We start from the raw sequence: 17,641 nt of genomic DNA on the forward strand, positions 1-17,641 counted from the left end.
CTTGTGGGGTCAAAGGTCACGTAGGGGTCATAGGGGTAAAAAATGTGATTATGCTTCTTCTCCCACAGATTACGTAGGACAGTGACGCCACTTACACACATGCATGGTTATTACCCAGTGTCTATGGGATCCTCACAGATTTGGGGTCAAAGGTCATTAAGGGGTCATTTCCGGTATAAAACGAAATACTTTTAGAATGCTTCTTCTCCCATAAATTACATAGGAGAGTGATGCCACTTGCACACATGCATTGCTAGTACCCAGTGTCTATGGGGTCCTCACAGATTTTGGGTCAAAGGTCATTAAGGGATCACTTCCGGTATAAAATGAAATACCTTTAAAATGCTTCTGCTCCCACAAATTACGTAGGACAGTGACGCCACTTGCATTTATGTATTGTTATTACCCAGTGTCTATGGGGTGCAGACAGATTTGGAGTCAAAGGTCATTAAGGGGTCACTTCCGGTATAAAACGAAAATACCTTTAAAATGCTTCTTCTCCCACAAATTACGCAGGCCAGTAACGCCACTTGCACATATGCATTGTTATTAAACACTGGGTAATAGACCCCCAGTGTCTATGGGGTGTACACAGATTTGCGGTTAAAGGTCATTAAGGGGTCACTTCCCGATATAAAACAAAATACCTTCAAACATTTTTATTAACCAAGAAAAACATAGCACAGTAACGGTATGTTTATACATGAATTGTTATTACCCAGTGTATGCGTGGTATTTTTTTTATTTGGGGTCAAAGGTTATTATGGGGTCACTTCCTGTCTAAAACGAAATTCCTGCAGAATGCCTCTTCGGGCACAAATAACATATAGCAGAGTGATGCCACGTGCACACATCCATTGCTAGTACCCAGTGTCTATGGGGTCCTCACAGATTTTGGGTTAAAGGTCATTAAGGGGTCACTTCCGGTATAAAACGAAATACCTTTAAAATGCTTCTGCTCCCACAAATTACGTAGGACAGTGACGCCACTTGTATTTATGCATTGTTATTACCCAGTGTCTATGGGGTGCAGACAGATTTGGAGTCAAAGGTCATTAAGGGGTCACTTCCGGTATAAAACAAAAATACCTTTAAAATGCTTCTTCTCCCACAAATTACGCAGGCCAGTAACGCCACTTGCACATATGCATTGTTATTACCCACTGGGTAATAGACCTTCAGTGTCTATGGGGTGTTCACAGATTTGCGGTTAAAGGTCATTAAGGGGTCACTTCCCGATATAAAACAAAATACCTTCAAACATTTTTATTAACCAAGAAAAACATAGCACAGTAACGGTAGGCCCTATGTTTATACATGAATTGTTATTACCCAGTGTATGCGTGGTATTATTTTATTTGTGGTCAAAGGTTATTATGGGGTCACTTCCAGTCTAAAACGAAATTCCTGCAAAATGCCTCTTCGGGCACAAATAACATATAGCAGAGTGATGCAACGTGCACACATGCATTGACATTAGCCAATGTCAATGGGGTGTTCAGAGATTTTGGGGTCAAATGTCATTAAGGGTCACACAACGACTGTTTTCGTGGTCTTAGACCACAGTTATGTACATGTCTAGTTTATTTTTTGTCAAACTTACGCTCTGCTTAAGTAAAAAAAGAAGTGGGCATCAGTCACGCAAAGCACACTTTTCGTAAGTGCTTCGGGCCAACTGTGTGTATGCCATTCCATATCATTCAATGAGTCTTGCCTATTGGGCTATTCCAGTTGAAATCATTATTTTCATTTGGTGAAATATAACTGTTCAATTCAACTTCAAAGCCTCGTTGAAAGGAACAGTCTATATTTTACCTCATGAAAATATTCTTACCATTGTACTCATAAACATTCAATATTTGTATAATATTGTCCTATGATAGACGAAAAAATTGAAAATGATGATGAGGTGGAGGAGGAGGATTTAGTGCTGCTTCAAACTGTAATGTTTCTGTCTTTGCATTTTCAGTATTTTACAGCAAATTCAGATAGAGATACCCTAGTAACAAACATGTTTCCGTCATCATTGAACGCCCGCTATGTACGAATTTACATCACTGGTTGGTATGGCCACATTTCTTTGCGATTTGAACTCTTAGGATGCAGCTTCACATGTAAGTATACAACAAAAAAAGCAAAGGGTTAAATTTTGAATTGACTTTAATTTGATCATAATACATATACCGTATTTCATCAAATAAAAGCCCCCAGGGGCGTTACATTTTCCCAAGGGGGGGCGTTTATTCAAGGTCAATTTTAGAACGATAATTCACGTTCAAATCATTAGGTAAACTTAAAACTCACGCTAAAATGACGAACTATGAACACTGACTTCTGGTTCACTTCCGGGTTTCCAATCCAGATTTTCGCCAATTATTGACGCTATTAGCAACCATGTGGGCAACTTGGTAAGCTTACTACACAAGATAGCATGGAAATATCGGCATTTTTGAAACATTGGTTGAAAAAAGTGGTGGGGGCGTTTATTTGAGGGGGGGCGACTATTTGACGAAATACGGTACATGTACCTCATGGTTTTAATGCAATACATGTGAGTAAATGTTTAAAGGCACATGACCTTTGTATAACTTATATTCAACAACTTTTCCTATACCTTAGGAGCCAACCATTGTTTATCCGTGATGACTCCACACTTTTATAGTAACGTATACGTGAACGCAATTTAATGGAAGTGCACATATGTGTGATGCGTGAGCACATTAAATTTGTCATACTTGGAACCTGTGTGCGTATACGTGCTTACAAATACAAGTTGAATTCAGTATTTTGGAGGTAGTGCCTAAACATTGCCATTTATTCTCTAGCTTTTAATATTGTTGATATCAACAGAGAAATGACCAATATTCCTCCTAAAATAACCATGTAAATTAGACAATCTTTAGCTTGTTTTCATTGTTGAAAGGGATTCAATCATGTTTCACCATTGTAAGTATGATTGGATCTGACATATTCATGAGGATATGATTGGGGGAGAAGTAATTCATTGGTAGAGCACCAGTGCAGTCACCTTTGGAGCCTTATTTCACCCTTATACAGATGAGCACTCAATTATAATGACTCTTTGAAGTTATTTTGGGAATTATTTCTTGAGCTGCATGTCTCCTTGTCTTGGGTAGGCATCAAACAATTCTCTGAGGTCTCTGGACTTAGGACCAGACTCTGGTGGGTTAAACCGGTTTTAAGGGCCCAACCGTCCCGCTTCCCCCAGAGCATATTCCAGTGCTGACATGAACTCCATCAGCCAAAATGATCCCGAGCACCTGCGTACACACCAGCTTAAGTGCGGCGAGCTCATAAGGACATCCTCAGACGTTGTGTCCCCAAAGCAAGTATCTCTGAGGTCTCTGGACTTAGGACCAGACTCTGGTGGGTTAAACCTGTTTAAGGGCTCAACCGTCCCACTTCCCTCAGAGGTAGATTTAATTAAGCCATCATCAGAGATTGGCACTCCATCCTACTTTCAGGCCAGGAACAGCTGGTATGAATGGCGTAAACCAGCGTGCCAAGTCAATGCCTCTGTATTAGCAGACCCTTGAACTAGAGTCAGCTGAGCAGAGCTTGCACTGCTGGAACTGGGATGTGGAATGTCCTTAAGGACAATGACTGACCACTGCAGGTCTTTTCATGAAGCTAACTATTCACTGATACCCACATTTTATATACTGCTACATTTTAAGATGACTAACAAATATTCTGTATTCTCTTCCCAGCTTATGATGGTATAGATTTAGGCATGAGCAGTGGGAGTATTGCTACAAGTCAACTGTCAGCGTCCACCGAATTGAATTCAGAACATGTAGCTGATAATGCACGTATAGGACATCGTCATTATACCATACATGATAACTATGCATGGATGCCATCAAGTACAGATGTGTTACAATGGTTGCAGGTCAGTCAGGATTTGAGAGCGCTTTTGTTTGATCTCTGTTTGTTTGTGTGTTTGCTTGATTGGTTTTGTTTGTTTTCCTTTCTTTAACCTGGGTTACTCATTCTGTTAATGAAACAAGCTATTGTCAGGATAAATCATTTAAGTCAGCACACACCCAAATTTGTGTTATTTTTTTGTGATAGTTTAATATTGTAGTAAAGTCAACCAATTTTTAAGTCATCCATTTCTGTGTGAATTTGTCAACTTTTTTTTGTTGCTCAAAGAAATTAGTGGAAGGCTTTTCCAACATTTATCAGAGGAAAGTAAATCATGCAACCTACATTGTGAGAGAGTGAAGTAATCCTTGTGTACCAGATGTTCAACATACCTTGGAGCAACCAATGTTGCAGTCAGTGTTATGACTGCAATGTTGGTTGCTCCCAGGTATGTTGAGAATCTAGTAGACAAGAATGAATCCACTTTCTCATTTACAATTCCCAGATGATTGAGATTATTCACAACTTGCAACCTATATATCGTTATAATGTAATTGCTTCAGGACTATGTTATGACTATTATGACCATGCATGTAGAGACACACAGCTACACTGGTGTACGCCTGCTATGCAGTGCTATGTCCAAGGTTCACTATGTTGAAGGTACTCTTATGTCGACAATAAGGTTTACTATATATGTCAAATATGAAATAAGGTTCATTATGTCAAATTAGGTTTGGGTTGAGGTTAGAGTTATGGTTAGGGTAACCTTATTTTCAGCATAACAAAGTATCAACATAGCAAACCTTCAACATAGCGGGCTGTAATCACTACACACATAGTATTTCATAGGACCTGCATATATTTATTGTCGTTGGGCAGGAAAAACCTCCTATGTGCTTGTGGCCCCTAAACATGTGTTTAATACAAAACTGTCAACAGGTTACATAAGACGTTTTGATTTATACATGTTCAGGGGCCAATGACACATAGAAAGTTTTTCATGCCCAATGACAATATTGTATTGTCATCACATGAAGTGAATTTGGCTTTTCCAGTTGAAATCCTTACACCCTATGTAAGACATGACCTAAATCTTCCTCACCGGGAGTGTAAATTTCAAATGGAGGTTACCGAAATGGGTGACTTCATTTGAAATCTGCACCCCCTGTGTGGGAAAATCAGTTCATGTCTTCCATAGGGTATGGATTTCAACTGGAATAGCCGATTAGCAACTTGTTGATTGTTGTTGTTTGTACAGGTGGACCTTGTTGATTCATACACCATAAAAGGGATTAAAATAGGTGGACCTTACAACTATGATTATTTTGTGACAAGTTTTTACTTGAAAACATCAATGGATGAATCAACTTGGAGGTATTATGAGCATGGTTTTAATGGCACCGAGGTAAGACGAGTGATTGGGATATTCCATTTAAAATTCATGCTCCCCCTTGTGGAAGATTTTGGAAATATCTTCCACAGGGAGAGTATGTTTTTTCAAATGTAATCATTTTTAGTCAGGGTTCATCATTTTGAAACCCATACTTCCCCTGTATTTTGGCTTTACCTTTATCTTCTGCAACTAGAGTGAGTATTTCAAATGGATGTTACCCAATTGTCTATTCTAGTTGAAACTTATACTCCCTCTGTGGAAGACTTCAGCTAAATCTTCCACAGTGGTAGTGTGGAGTTCAAATGGAATAGTCCATTTTGTGTAAACTGTAGAACAACATCCAGTTTTGGACTGTACAAGATAACAAACTTAGGGGTGAAATAATGGAAAAGCATTAAATTTGTTTACAGAGGGAGTCACACAGGTATAATTAAAGACAAATATAAAAAGATTTTATCGCGTCTGACGTCATCTGTCAATCAAATTCGAGCTTGGTTTGTTTACAAGTGTCGTGATGATGACTTGCTGAACGCGGCGGTATAACCGGGCGCCTTATTGTTAATTTTGCGCCTTCAAATATGCAAACCATCTCAAAAGTTAGGTCTTCATAGTAGGAAACTTTCTTTCGCGAAGGCACCATGTCAACAATGCCTAAAAAAGCTGCTTTTTGCCTTGTAAAAGTACGTAATTTTTCACCATTTGCTGCAATTCCTTTTCTCCGATCAGCACCAGATAAATCGGCCTTCCTTTTACGCGCTATTAACCTGTGTAAACCAATCAAGGATCGTAAGTGTCAGTGACATAGAGGTGATAAAATCTCTATCTTTAATTATAATATGATTCACACAAAAAGAGTGAAAGGGATGCTCTGTGTTGGGGTGAATGTGAATAGCATGTGATGTTTTTAAGGGTTGAAAACACTGATTTTAAGAAAAAGGTATTTCCTAATATTAACCTTCTTTAGAGTAATTTTTCAAAATAAAAGTCCACAGAAGGTATGTATTTTGCCAAAATATGTGATTCTTGGATATAAAATCATTATCATTACCATAATGTGAGTCCTCAACATTTGTAGTCTTTCCCACAATCTTGTTTTCTTTGAATAAAAAACATCAATGATAACCCTATTTTGGCCATTATTTCCCATTGTCTTTACAAATTGTAACTTACATTCTTCAAATCATTCAGCACAGTAAACTGAATTCCATGGGCACTACTGTTTTCCTGACAGACCTTCTGATTGGGTAATTTATAAAATGATCATCTAACAAACTAATTTGACATCTTAGCAAGTTTAAGCTTGATCCTCTTCAGTCATGCTGACTATTCTTACCATGCACATCTCTGATTGGCTCAATACATGATACAGCCTTCTATGTGACCAATAAAACAAGTTCTTAGAAGCCAATAATTCAGCCAGTGGTACCTGTAGAAAAATGTAGTAGTCTACTGGGGCCTTGTAGGTTTTGTTTAGTACAACTATTCTGGCATTTTGTCTTTATAATCATGTGATAAATAAATTTCCTTTGCAGCTAATTATTGGAAACTATGAACAATATACACCCGTTCGACACAGTCTTCAGCCCATTAATAATGTACGCTATTTGAGGATTGAACCCCAGACCTGGTCTGGAGATATCGCTGTAAGGCTGGAGCTGTATGGCACCTTGGAAATGGGTGAGTTTCTTGTGGTTGATTTACAGGTTTGTTGGGCTATTCAAGTTGAAATCCTTACACTCCCTATATGGAAGACATGACCCTAATCTAGAGTCCGAAGTTTTCTGTTTTACGGAAAACAGAAAAAAATCACGGAATTGGAGGTACAACATGGAAAATGACATTTTTGTATGACGTGACAAAAATTCTTAAAACATAAGAGATACAAATGTTAAAAACAATTTTGAGTTGTGTGTGTCAATTTTTATGATAAAAATACTGTTTAACAATACCGAAATAAAGGTATATTACCAAGGCATGACCCCCCTATCCATCCAAACATCGTAACAGTCGGCCTATTATTGTGAGAATATTCCAAGCAGAGCATATTGATCGCGATATTGAACACTTTATTGTGACATTAATATCATTCATAATCATTGTTTATACATTTTAAGCTTTATTCATAAAACATGGATTTACAAATTTTACAACACGGATTACAACACAGAAAATGGATTTTAGAAAACGGTAAACTTCAGACTCTACCCTAATCTCCCACATAGGGGGGTGTAGATTTCATATTGGCTTACCTGAATGGGGTGGAAGATTAAGGTCATGTCTTCCATAGGGGTGTATGGCTTTCGATTGGCAAAGCATCTGTCTTGTGAGAGTTCAGCTGATTGCTGTGGGAAGAAGCTTGAGGTATTGTGTGAAAGAAAACAACATAGTCAGGATAATTTGCATTTCACATAAAAAGTGGAAAATTTTACACAAAATCGGTCAATGATAGGGATGATCATAACATTTTGAAGTAGGATATTTCGTCAGAATTTTGTTTCATAAATACACAATAATGTAACTTTAAAATTACAAAAATGGATTTCAAAGTTAAAGGGGAGATCAAATTTAATGAGCATAATGTCTTTCACACAATTTTGTTAAAAGATACTATACTTGAAATCAGGTGGGACCTGGATTCAAGTGCCTATGAAAATCACTGAGAGCCATCTTAAAATACCATCTTGTGTCCATGAAAATATGACACCTAAGTCAGCAAAAAGTCTCATGAGGAAGCCTATAATGTCAGACCTAAGGGCTTTATTTGGTAAGAAATGGTGAGATAAAAGATACTCATACTTTGTGCCCTTATCATGTATCATTGGCTGCCACAGGGGAGAAGAGGGTGAGGGAAAGACTTCTCACAGGGGCTGCTGCCCCCTTTGCCCCCTGCCCCACTACACCACTGCTTTTTAATTAATATCATGATTATATACATCTTTTATCCCTTATTCTTTTAATATCAGTTAATGGTGGTTATGGAGATTGGTCATCTTGGGGAAGCTGTACTGTATCATGTAATAGTGAAGGCTACCAAACCAGGAGTCGAACCTGTGGCTCACCAGCGGCAAGTAATGGAGGATTGATGTGCAGAGGAGATCCATTCCTGGATAGAGAATATGGTAGGTGATCAGAGAACTAAATAGGAGAAGGTATACTTCACCATGTATGCATGTCATCCATGGTGGAAGAAAATGACAAGTCGCATAACTCGAGTCTACAACTTGGACCTTTTCAGAGATATTGATATATTGATGGGTGCATTTTTTTGGTGGAGAATAACCCAATTGGGTGCATTTGAACAAAAGTGCCTTTAGATGCCCCAAGTAGGGTAAATTTGGGTGTAAATTGGTATACTGATGGGTAAAATACATGTAGGTATAGAGAAATTCAGCATTTTTTTGAAAAACCCCTGTATCCTTGGTTGAAATTAAAAAGTGTGTTCTGGTTATATTACTATAATTATTCAACTCATGTGAAAATATGATATGCCTCCATTTTTTACTCTGATTGGTAAATGTTCTTTCTTTCTTATTTTCCTACACAGATCCGAGTCAGTTCTTTAGCGCCCAAACCGTCAATACCAGTCTAGCTCTCAATAACACCATAAAAGTTCTGGAAGGCATGACAGCACCAGAGGATTGTGCTGAGCAGTGTCTTTATGATATAGATATGCAGAACTGCCAGGCATTCAGCTTCTATACGTTAGAAGACAGATGCGTGTTTTGGGATGAGTCGTCAACCTTCAATGGCACAGCCGTGGAGGATACACCAATGGTGGATTATTATGAAATTGGTATGGTTGATTTTTTAAGCAATGGAACAAAATTTGTTTGATCTTTCGATCAACCATCGATGCTTGGACGATTATTTATGAAGTATCAGTTGATTGGCTATTGTTAATTGTTATAACATTTAATCTTTGTGTAATAATGTATTGTCGATGTCCAATACCATTTTAGTATTAATTCTGATTAAATAGTTAACCCTAACCAAACTAACCATCAAAAAACCTCAATTCACAAAGCGTAGGCACAATCAGGTATCCCACGTGATGCATCATCATGCAAAAAGTCATATGGCGACGGAAAGCTTGGCCGGGCAAGCTACACCCCGTGGCAAGATAGGCCTGTGCAGTGGGGTCAGTGGTTCAAAACCACCCCCGAGAAAAAAAGTTTTCTCTTCTTCTTTCTTTCTTCCTTCTTTCCTTCCCCTCGTCAAAAAGCAACTGGGGCGGTAGGGTTAATTGGTGTTAAATAACATGCATCAAAGTAGCATCAACAGTCAATCCCAAGATCAAACCTATTTGGCTGTGTTGCCTGTGGAAAAGAAATATTTGGATGAAAAATGGTGTGTCTTGGGTGTCTTAGATTTCTCAAAAACAGGCATTTTGCCCAATTTTATGCATCAAATCACGACCTAACCAGAATAAATCCTTTTCCAACCAATTCACATCAAACTTGCCATGTTTTTGTCACATGATGAACACCGCCCTTTATTACTTAAAAAATTATACAAGCATTACAAAACAAAACCTATGCATGTCAAACTTTAACTACTCATCCCTTTTTCTTCACAGAATATACGTCTTGTTTAGTTCATCAAATTGTCGCTAAATTGCGTCACCACCTTGTATACGATGGCATCTACTCCATTCTGGTCGACTCATCTGTCATTGACGCATATTGCGATATGGAACGTAACGGAGGCGGCTGGACACTTCTAGTAACGTCTGCTACAGACAGTGGTTGGGATGGCACGACAGTCCAGGAGAGAAACCCTAGTAGCCCATCTGTAGAAGATGATTATTCCATATTGAGTTCAGCAGATACTATTAGAGACACTGGCATTGGAAACACCTTTCAGGTGATTGTTGTTACATGATGTTAAGTTTTCTTTTGAAAAAGCACTTTTATTACCAGAAAGAAAAAGAGCAAGGTATACCAACAAGTAAAATATGGACTAGATGGTATGCAGATATCTCTGGAACTTAAAGTACAATTTTGATAGCATTTTCTTCCAAATAAAGCTCTGAAAATGGCACATATGATGAAATCAAAAACTGAATTTTGATGATTTTGCTCAACAAATAACTCATTTTGGTTGATCGCATCTCATTTATTAGGGATACCAAGGGTCATGTGTATGAGGTCAGAGGTCATTTAGAGGTCAACTCTTACTTAACTAGCAAATATGGAACTAGAAAATATGGTGGGACGTATATATTATAATTTATTAATCTGCTCATATCTTTAATGCTCTGTGTACTAGCCATATTCTTACAAGCGGCTAGGGGACGCAGGGGTAACCTTGTCAATCAAATGCTTATTCTATTGTCCACCAAAGATAAGCCGATACATTTATCCATGATCAATCCAATCGATAGGCAATTATCCCCGCATAGAAGAGCACCGCTCTACTTGTAAGGACCGCGAAATTGACCAAGTACCGATGGGCAATTAGAGATTATATCCCGCATAGCAGGTCACCGCTTTTAGTTTTAACGCATGCGCATATTTGAAATGAAATAAAGATGAATAATAATAAATAATTCAATTAATTCTGCTTTTTATACTGTATAAAGTTAAAGTATTTATAACAATAATGAATAACAATAATAATAATAATAATAATGCTACACAAAATATAATACTAACTAATTAACAATAATGATGATTTAAAAAGTAATATTATAGTAAAAATATTATCATTAATATTGATAAATAATAATAATAATATAAATAATAATATTATTAATATTAATAACAATAATAATAATATTAAATAGGCATGAAAATAAAAATAATAATGATAAATAATAACATGTCTAATTATATATTGCAAATGATATTTTTAAAGAAAGAAAGAGAGAGAGAGAAAGATAGAGAGAAAAATAGAAAGAAAGAAAGAGAGAGAAAGATAGAAAGAAAGAATAAAAGAAAGAAAGAGAGGGACATACAGAAAGAAAGAAAGAATTACTATCATCCTCACGAACCGTTAGCTTGGCTTTGGCTCATCAAACATTTTTCATTCTGTCTTTATTCAAGCATTAGGCCCTACTTTCTTTTCGTATCATTCGATCTTATGTAATAAAAGAAACAATATCAATAAATATAATACAGAAATCTGTTCTATTAAAATGCGCAAAATTATTGTGATTTCTACTTCGATTAAAAAGCTATAAATTAACTGCACGCGAATCTTTTTAAAGCTATTAATATTAGCATTGATCATAATTCTTTAAATATTATAATTATTATTTATTACTATTGATATTATATTTTTACTAAATATTACTTTTTATCATTTAATATATTGTTAGTTATTAATTAGTTAGTATTCATAGTGTTGCATTATTATTATTGTTGTTGTTATTTTCATTATTGCTATAAATACTTTAACTTTATACAGTATAAAAAAACATATTCAATAACAGAATTAATTAAATTTAAACATAGTTTAATATTATTCATCTTTATTTCATTTCAAACATGCGCATGCTAAAAGCGTGACCTTTCTATGGGATGAATGCGGGATATAATCTCTAATTGCCCATCGGTACTTGGTCAATTTCGGTCCTTACAAGTAGAGCGGTGCTCTTCTATGCGGGGATAATTGCCTATCGATTGGATTGATCATGGATAAATGTATCGGCTTATCTATGGTGGACAATAGAATAAGCATTTGATTGACAAGGTTACCCCTGCGTCCCCTAGCCGCTTGTATATTCTTCAATGTAAAAAGCCCAAGTTTTGAGATATTTTCTTAAAATATCAAGAACTATCTTAAGAAACACTTAACCAATACTAGGTTTGTTTGTACTCATTTTAATGCAATTTTCATACTGTTTCAAATATGGTCATGAAAATTTACAATTTTGAATTTTGAAAGTTTTTAAAACTTGTTGTCTGTAGTTGACACACTTGTGGAGCGGGTTAATCTTTATGTACCTGTATGTGATTTTCTTCTTGATTTTAATGTGATTCTTCTTCCAGTATCGCATCGAGTCTGTTGCTCCTGGTCATTATGGTGGCATTTACGAAGTCCCTAGCAGCTACTCTTTTACAGCAGGCTCCAGTCAAGCTGCCAACCTTCTGGAACAGTTTGACGACTGGTCGGCAGGTACGACCGCACTTCAACACTCTATGCCGTGGTTAGTCAACCAATCTCCCGCTTTCTTGACCACCCATTCATCATATGGTGCTTCATACAGTTACAAAGGTACTTTAGTACATGGATGTGCTTCGGCTGGAGGATGTTCATGGGTGCCATACATGGACAGTATATCCCACTCCTGCTCCTGTGCATCTGAAACAGTTACGGTGACGACCACATTGATAGGATCAGCAGCTACAGTTGTGGCCAGTAACCAGGGAGCACCACTGTATGGTGGATACAATCAGACATCATTAGACACAACGTATTTGGATGATACATGGTTAGGGAGTACGGTGGCGCAAACATGCGAGGATCCTCGACACATCTGGTATTGGATGCGTGAAGAACGCCTCGGTAAGTTTATAGAATATATACTTTTTTTGCCAAGTTTGATTTTTTTCATCTTTATCCATTTTATAATGTTTAACTCTCAAGTTGCTTGAACATTGAAGAATGAAATTTTCTATTTGTAATTTTGGTACTTTTTATATTTTTTTCATGCAATTTAGTCATTTGGTTTTGAAAGCGGGTCAGTTACCAAAGGTGCTCCCAAAATGTTTTCCCCTCTGAAAGCACCAAATTTAAACGCTATTAATATATTGTATAATTGTTGATATTTGATGAATAACAGATTTTCAAATATAAATATATATTTCATTCTAGCAATGCGACCATCCCTTGCATGGGATCTCAGTGGCCAATGTCCATATGATACTGGAGACAAAGACACCTGTGACTACGGTTGCGAGGATTTCTCCGTTCCCGCTCAAATCGGAAGCTGGGAGGGCTCCTCACTTGCCCGAATTAGCCTGACTGACGCCTGGTCGACACACACTCAGAAATGTATAACTCTACTCGATGTGGATAATTACATCAATTTTGGGGAATTTAGAGAGACATGCATAGGAAATCCACAACTGTGTGTCGAAGGATTCACTGTGTCGCTATGGCTGACATTTAGTCATTCTAGTAACACCGGTGAACGGTACATCTTGAGCTCATCAAAGTCAGGCTGGGATGGCAAAGGGTTTCATATCATGTTTGTGAATGATGAAAGTGGGGTCTACATGCAAACTGGTGTCACTGGACAATACAATTATACTATGACATACGGGTAAGAAGGTAGATTAAAGAGAAAGAGATCACCCCAATAATGAAGAAGTAAAGTCCCTTTTGTGTACAAGGGCATTTTGTGATCCACAGCATCATCCCCCCACTTTTCTCAAAAAAAGTTGAGATTTTTATATCACTGGAAACATCAGGCTACATAATGTTTATGTACACAAAATTTCTTGCAGATTAATTTGTTTAACAAAGATATCGTGAAATTTGAGTTTCGTTCTGGTATATCAGAACGAAATTACAACGCATTGTCTATGGAACAGTGTAAATACACATAATCATGCATAACTTGCAAACGCAAAATCAGAATCAACTGAAATTTTGGGAATAAGCTTTTCTTGGATATCTATTGAAAATGTCATAAAAAGAGGATGCTAGGATCACAAAATACTCCTTTAATACATTAGATGTGTTAACAATATCATATATGTAAAGTATAGAGGTCCCAATATAGAACCTTGAGGGACACCGCATATGATATCTTTCATTTTGGATTCACACAAGTTATAATATACATATTGTTTCCTGTTACTTAAGTAATTCCTAAACCAATCCAGTACAATGCTGTAGCACAGTTAGCTAACCATGTATGCCGCCCTCTTTTGCTTACTTATCATGCTCACCATGAAAAATTGATATACTGCCCTCTAAAGCTAAAGGGATTGATCCCTTTTTCGCTAATGGAAAATAATTAATCATAACGTGAATTTGTAAAACAGATAAATTAATAACGATGTGCTCTTTTGAATTTGGCATTACGTCACACATTGTATTGTTCTTTTAATTTACTAGTACCGTCCCTGATAATACCCGATTCCATCTGACGTTTGTTTATGATCACAACGCGGGGATCCACCTGTACTTTGATGGTACTAAAGTTGTATCGGACACATCTGCCGCAACCCCACATTTGACAACAATGGATGATTTTGGATTCTTTGTTTTGGGCGCTGGAGCTCACAGACTTGAGATAGACGATGAGAGATTTACTGGCCAAGTCAGCAATTTGCAGGTTTACTATCAGGTTTTGAACGATGTAGCTGTCAAAGTCCTTTATTCTGGTAAGTTTATACACTTTGATCAGCTCCTATTCGGCGGGCCTTATAGCATCGCAAATTACTATATATTTTATTTCGAGTATTGTCTTGTGACATCTTGCAATAAGCATCTCAAATTATTCATTCAAGTCCAATATGTTGTGTATTTTCTTTAACAAGTACAATAGAGACCAGACGGGTCAACAATGACACTTTTAATGTGGGTCTACTTTTCGGTGTAGTGATAAAAGCCTAACAATTCCTGCCGATTACAAGCTGATCAAACTGTAGCTGGTGTTCAGTATACGTCCTGTATTAGCCATCCTTCACACTCTTTTTTGCCAATGTAGCACTGCATAAATACAAAAGTGAGGTTCTGATTTTGGATTATTGAAATATCTGCACCTCATTAGCTGAGTATAGGCCTGTTCGCATGTGGAGGCATTGAATTCTTGCACCTCATTCACTTGAGGGGCGCAACACTAAATCACTACGCATTTTATGTAAGAACGAAATTGCTAATATAGTCCATAGTGAGTATGAGATTGTAGCGACCATATCTACCGACATGTTCACTTTAAATCACTCAATATCAGCTCATATGAATTCGACAAGTGTCTTCAATGATAACATGCAGAAAAAACCGGACATTTTATCTCAAAAGCAATTCTCTGTGGCGGATGAAGACAACTTCCGATTTTGAAATGTGAGTGGTGAATTTAGTATATTTTTAGGCCATATTTTTGCACCATGAAATAGCGAAAAAAGTCAACGGTCATCGATATATGCCGACAAAAGTTTTGGAATCTACAGAAACAGAGCTTTAATTTGATACCAAATTTATTTTGTCAAGTATTGCAGGGACGCCAGGAATGGCGCTCGAAGTAGGCCAAAATCACACGTTATCCTATGGGACGCTTATTTAGTGTTGCGCCCCCTTGTAACGGCCGCCGCTATGAACGCGTTCTTTTTACATTCTTCGCGTAAAAATAAGAAATGCGGCGTCATGAAATGTGTTCTATTTCAATCATGATGATAACAAGGATTACGAAAAGTCACCCTGATGAATTATTATTGGGAAAAATGCTTTATTGGCCGAGCAGGCGCCTGCAAAGTCTAGAAATTGTATCCAAAAATCTTCAAAAAGGCTCAAAAATGGGTTTTAAAGTTAAGGCCAGAGTAATGGAAGACGCATTCGTCCACGCCCGAATTTGAGATTTCTCGATATTTATCAACACTAAGATGTATTCTTTCACTTGAAACTGATAAAATACAACTTGCTAATATTTATTCGTCAGTATTTTTGCTTGAGTTTATTTCACTCTTTTTAACTCTAAAAAGTCACATGGCTCAAGACAGCTTAGTAAATTGGCGGGAAATAATGAGTCAGAAATTCGCGAATGCGAAATATTGTGATTACTGCTAGCGATTCAGCGTCGCGTGACGCTGGCGTTAACTCTGCGCGTATGTCCAACGCAGTCAAGGCGCATTCGGTATGTTGTTAACGCCAGCAAATGTGATGTAAACAAAACAAAAATTTGCAGTGAAAAAGCCACTTAGATTTTTTAATTATTTTGGATTTAGGCGCACTAAAAGCAGACATTATAGATTCATTGGTGCAAAAGATGCATATTTAGACCACGACAACATACAGCTTTTACAAGCGTGAAAGTCTTGCCGTTTAAAAATATAAGGACGTTTTGTGCATAAATTTGACATTTTTTACTAAAACATCGATTTCTCAGAGTTCATTTTTGACAATATTGTACGATTTTGTGACAAGATAACTCGAAAAATATGAAAGAAAAAGGTAAACTTTTGCACTATCGTTTAGAGCAAATCAAAGTCTAGGGAAGGTTTTCTCATTTTTTCAAAATATTTGTTTTAAACAAAAATATACACCATTATGTGCAATTTTAGCTTAATAGAGTGAGAAAATTGCTTTTTCACATGTTTTTTGCAATATTTCGAAAAATAAGACGAATTTCAAAAAAATAAAAAAATGTTACCTAAGTTCTTGTCTATTCTCCATGAAAAAGTAACTAATTTTTTTTAACTCGAACAGATTTTTTTTTAAGTTATCACAAAAAAAATTTGGTAAAAAAGTGCATTTTTGTGATTTTTTCAAAAACTCGAGATTTTTGAACAAATCTGACGTCACCATGGGATTCCTTGACTCATTTCCTTTCCAAAAATGTATAGTTTTATATACTTTAGACATACAATTCAAAAATAATGATGCTCGAAAAGGTCCATGTTCTCTCCCATTACTCTGCCCTTAAGGTGGCTGTGTACTCTCAGACATGCATGTAGTAAAAGTGCAATAACTTTGTAATTATTCGCGCAAAACATATAAAAGTATACATTTTTATGAAGGCAAGACATCAATAAATCTTAATATAAATACAGATTTGGGGTAAAAACAACAATTTTGAAGAAAATCACAAAAAGTGAGTTTTTGGCAATATTTGTTAGGTACATCATAACAAAAAACACTCTTTCCAAAATATTTTATTTTGTTTTTAGCTCAATCTTGAGGCTCCATTCCAAAAACGGTTTTTTATTTTTTGATATTGGCCTTATTTTTGAGATAATGACCATATAAGGCATCAAAATGAACTTTTTAAAATTCAAAAACGCCTATTTGCACAAAATGATGCCCAAAATCGGAAATAGACCAAAATATAAAAAAATGAGAAAACCGTTTCTTGAGTCGATCATGCTTTTTACGATGATCATATTTGCTTACCTATAGATGCTGTTTTTATTGAGTTATCGTGTGTACCTAAATCGTCATTTTACTGAGAAAATGAACATTGAAATAATGGCCGTTGAAGTTTAAAGTGGTCACATTTTGCACTTTCATCGAATCTCACAGGAGAATGCGACAGTTTTCGCTTTTGTAACTTATATTACGTGAACATCGGGTAAATCCACAGCCCCTTGAGAAGTTTGAGCGAAATCCATTCATAACTTGATATTTAAATCGGGGAAAGAACTTGAAAAACCCACATTTTATCAGCTAAAACGGAGCCATTTGACC

At 36.6% G+C, this 17,641-nt stretch overlaps 1 protein-coding gene across 1 annotated transcript in view; it reads left to right on the plus strand.

The window, feature by feature from the left end:
* LOC140166652 (uncharacterized) overlaps window positions 1-17,641 on the plus strand; it is a 172,689-nt gene that overhangs the window by 74,938 nt on the left and 80,110 nt on the right. The window contains 10 exon segments of the mRNA XM_072190151.1: window positions 1,970-2,114; window positions 3,732-3,913; window positions 5,150-5,296; window positions 6,817-6,961; window positions 8,248-8,403; window positions 8,829-9,077; window positions 9,861-10,147; window positions 12,277-12,793; window positions 13,103-13,553; window positions 14,354-14,622. Of these exon segments, the coding sequence (XP_072046252.1) occupies window positions 1,970-2,114; window positions 3,732-3,913; window positions 5,150-5,296; window positions 6,817-6,961; window positions 8,248-8,403; window positions 8,829-9,077; window positions 9,861-10,147; window positions 12,277-12,793; window positions 13,103-13,553; window positions 14,354-14,622 (2,548 nt within the window).

Source organism: Amphiura filiformis, chromosome 12 (genome assembly GCF_039555335.1).
Source record: "Amphiura filiformis chromosome 12, Afil_fr2py, whole genome shotgun sequence".
In the NCBI taxonomy this organism is placed as follows: Eukaryota; Metazoa; Echinodermata; class Ophiuroidea; order Amphilepidida; family Amphiuridae; genus Amphiura; species Amphiura filiformis.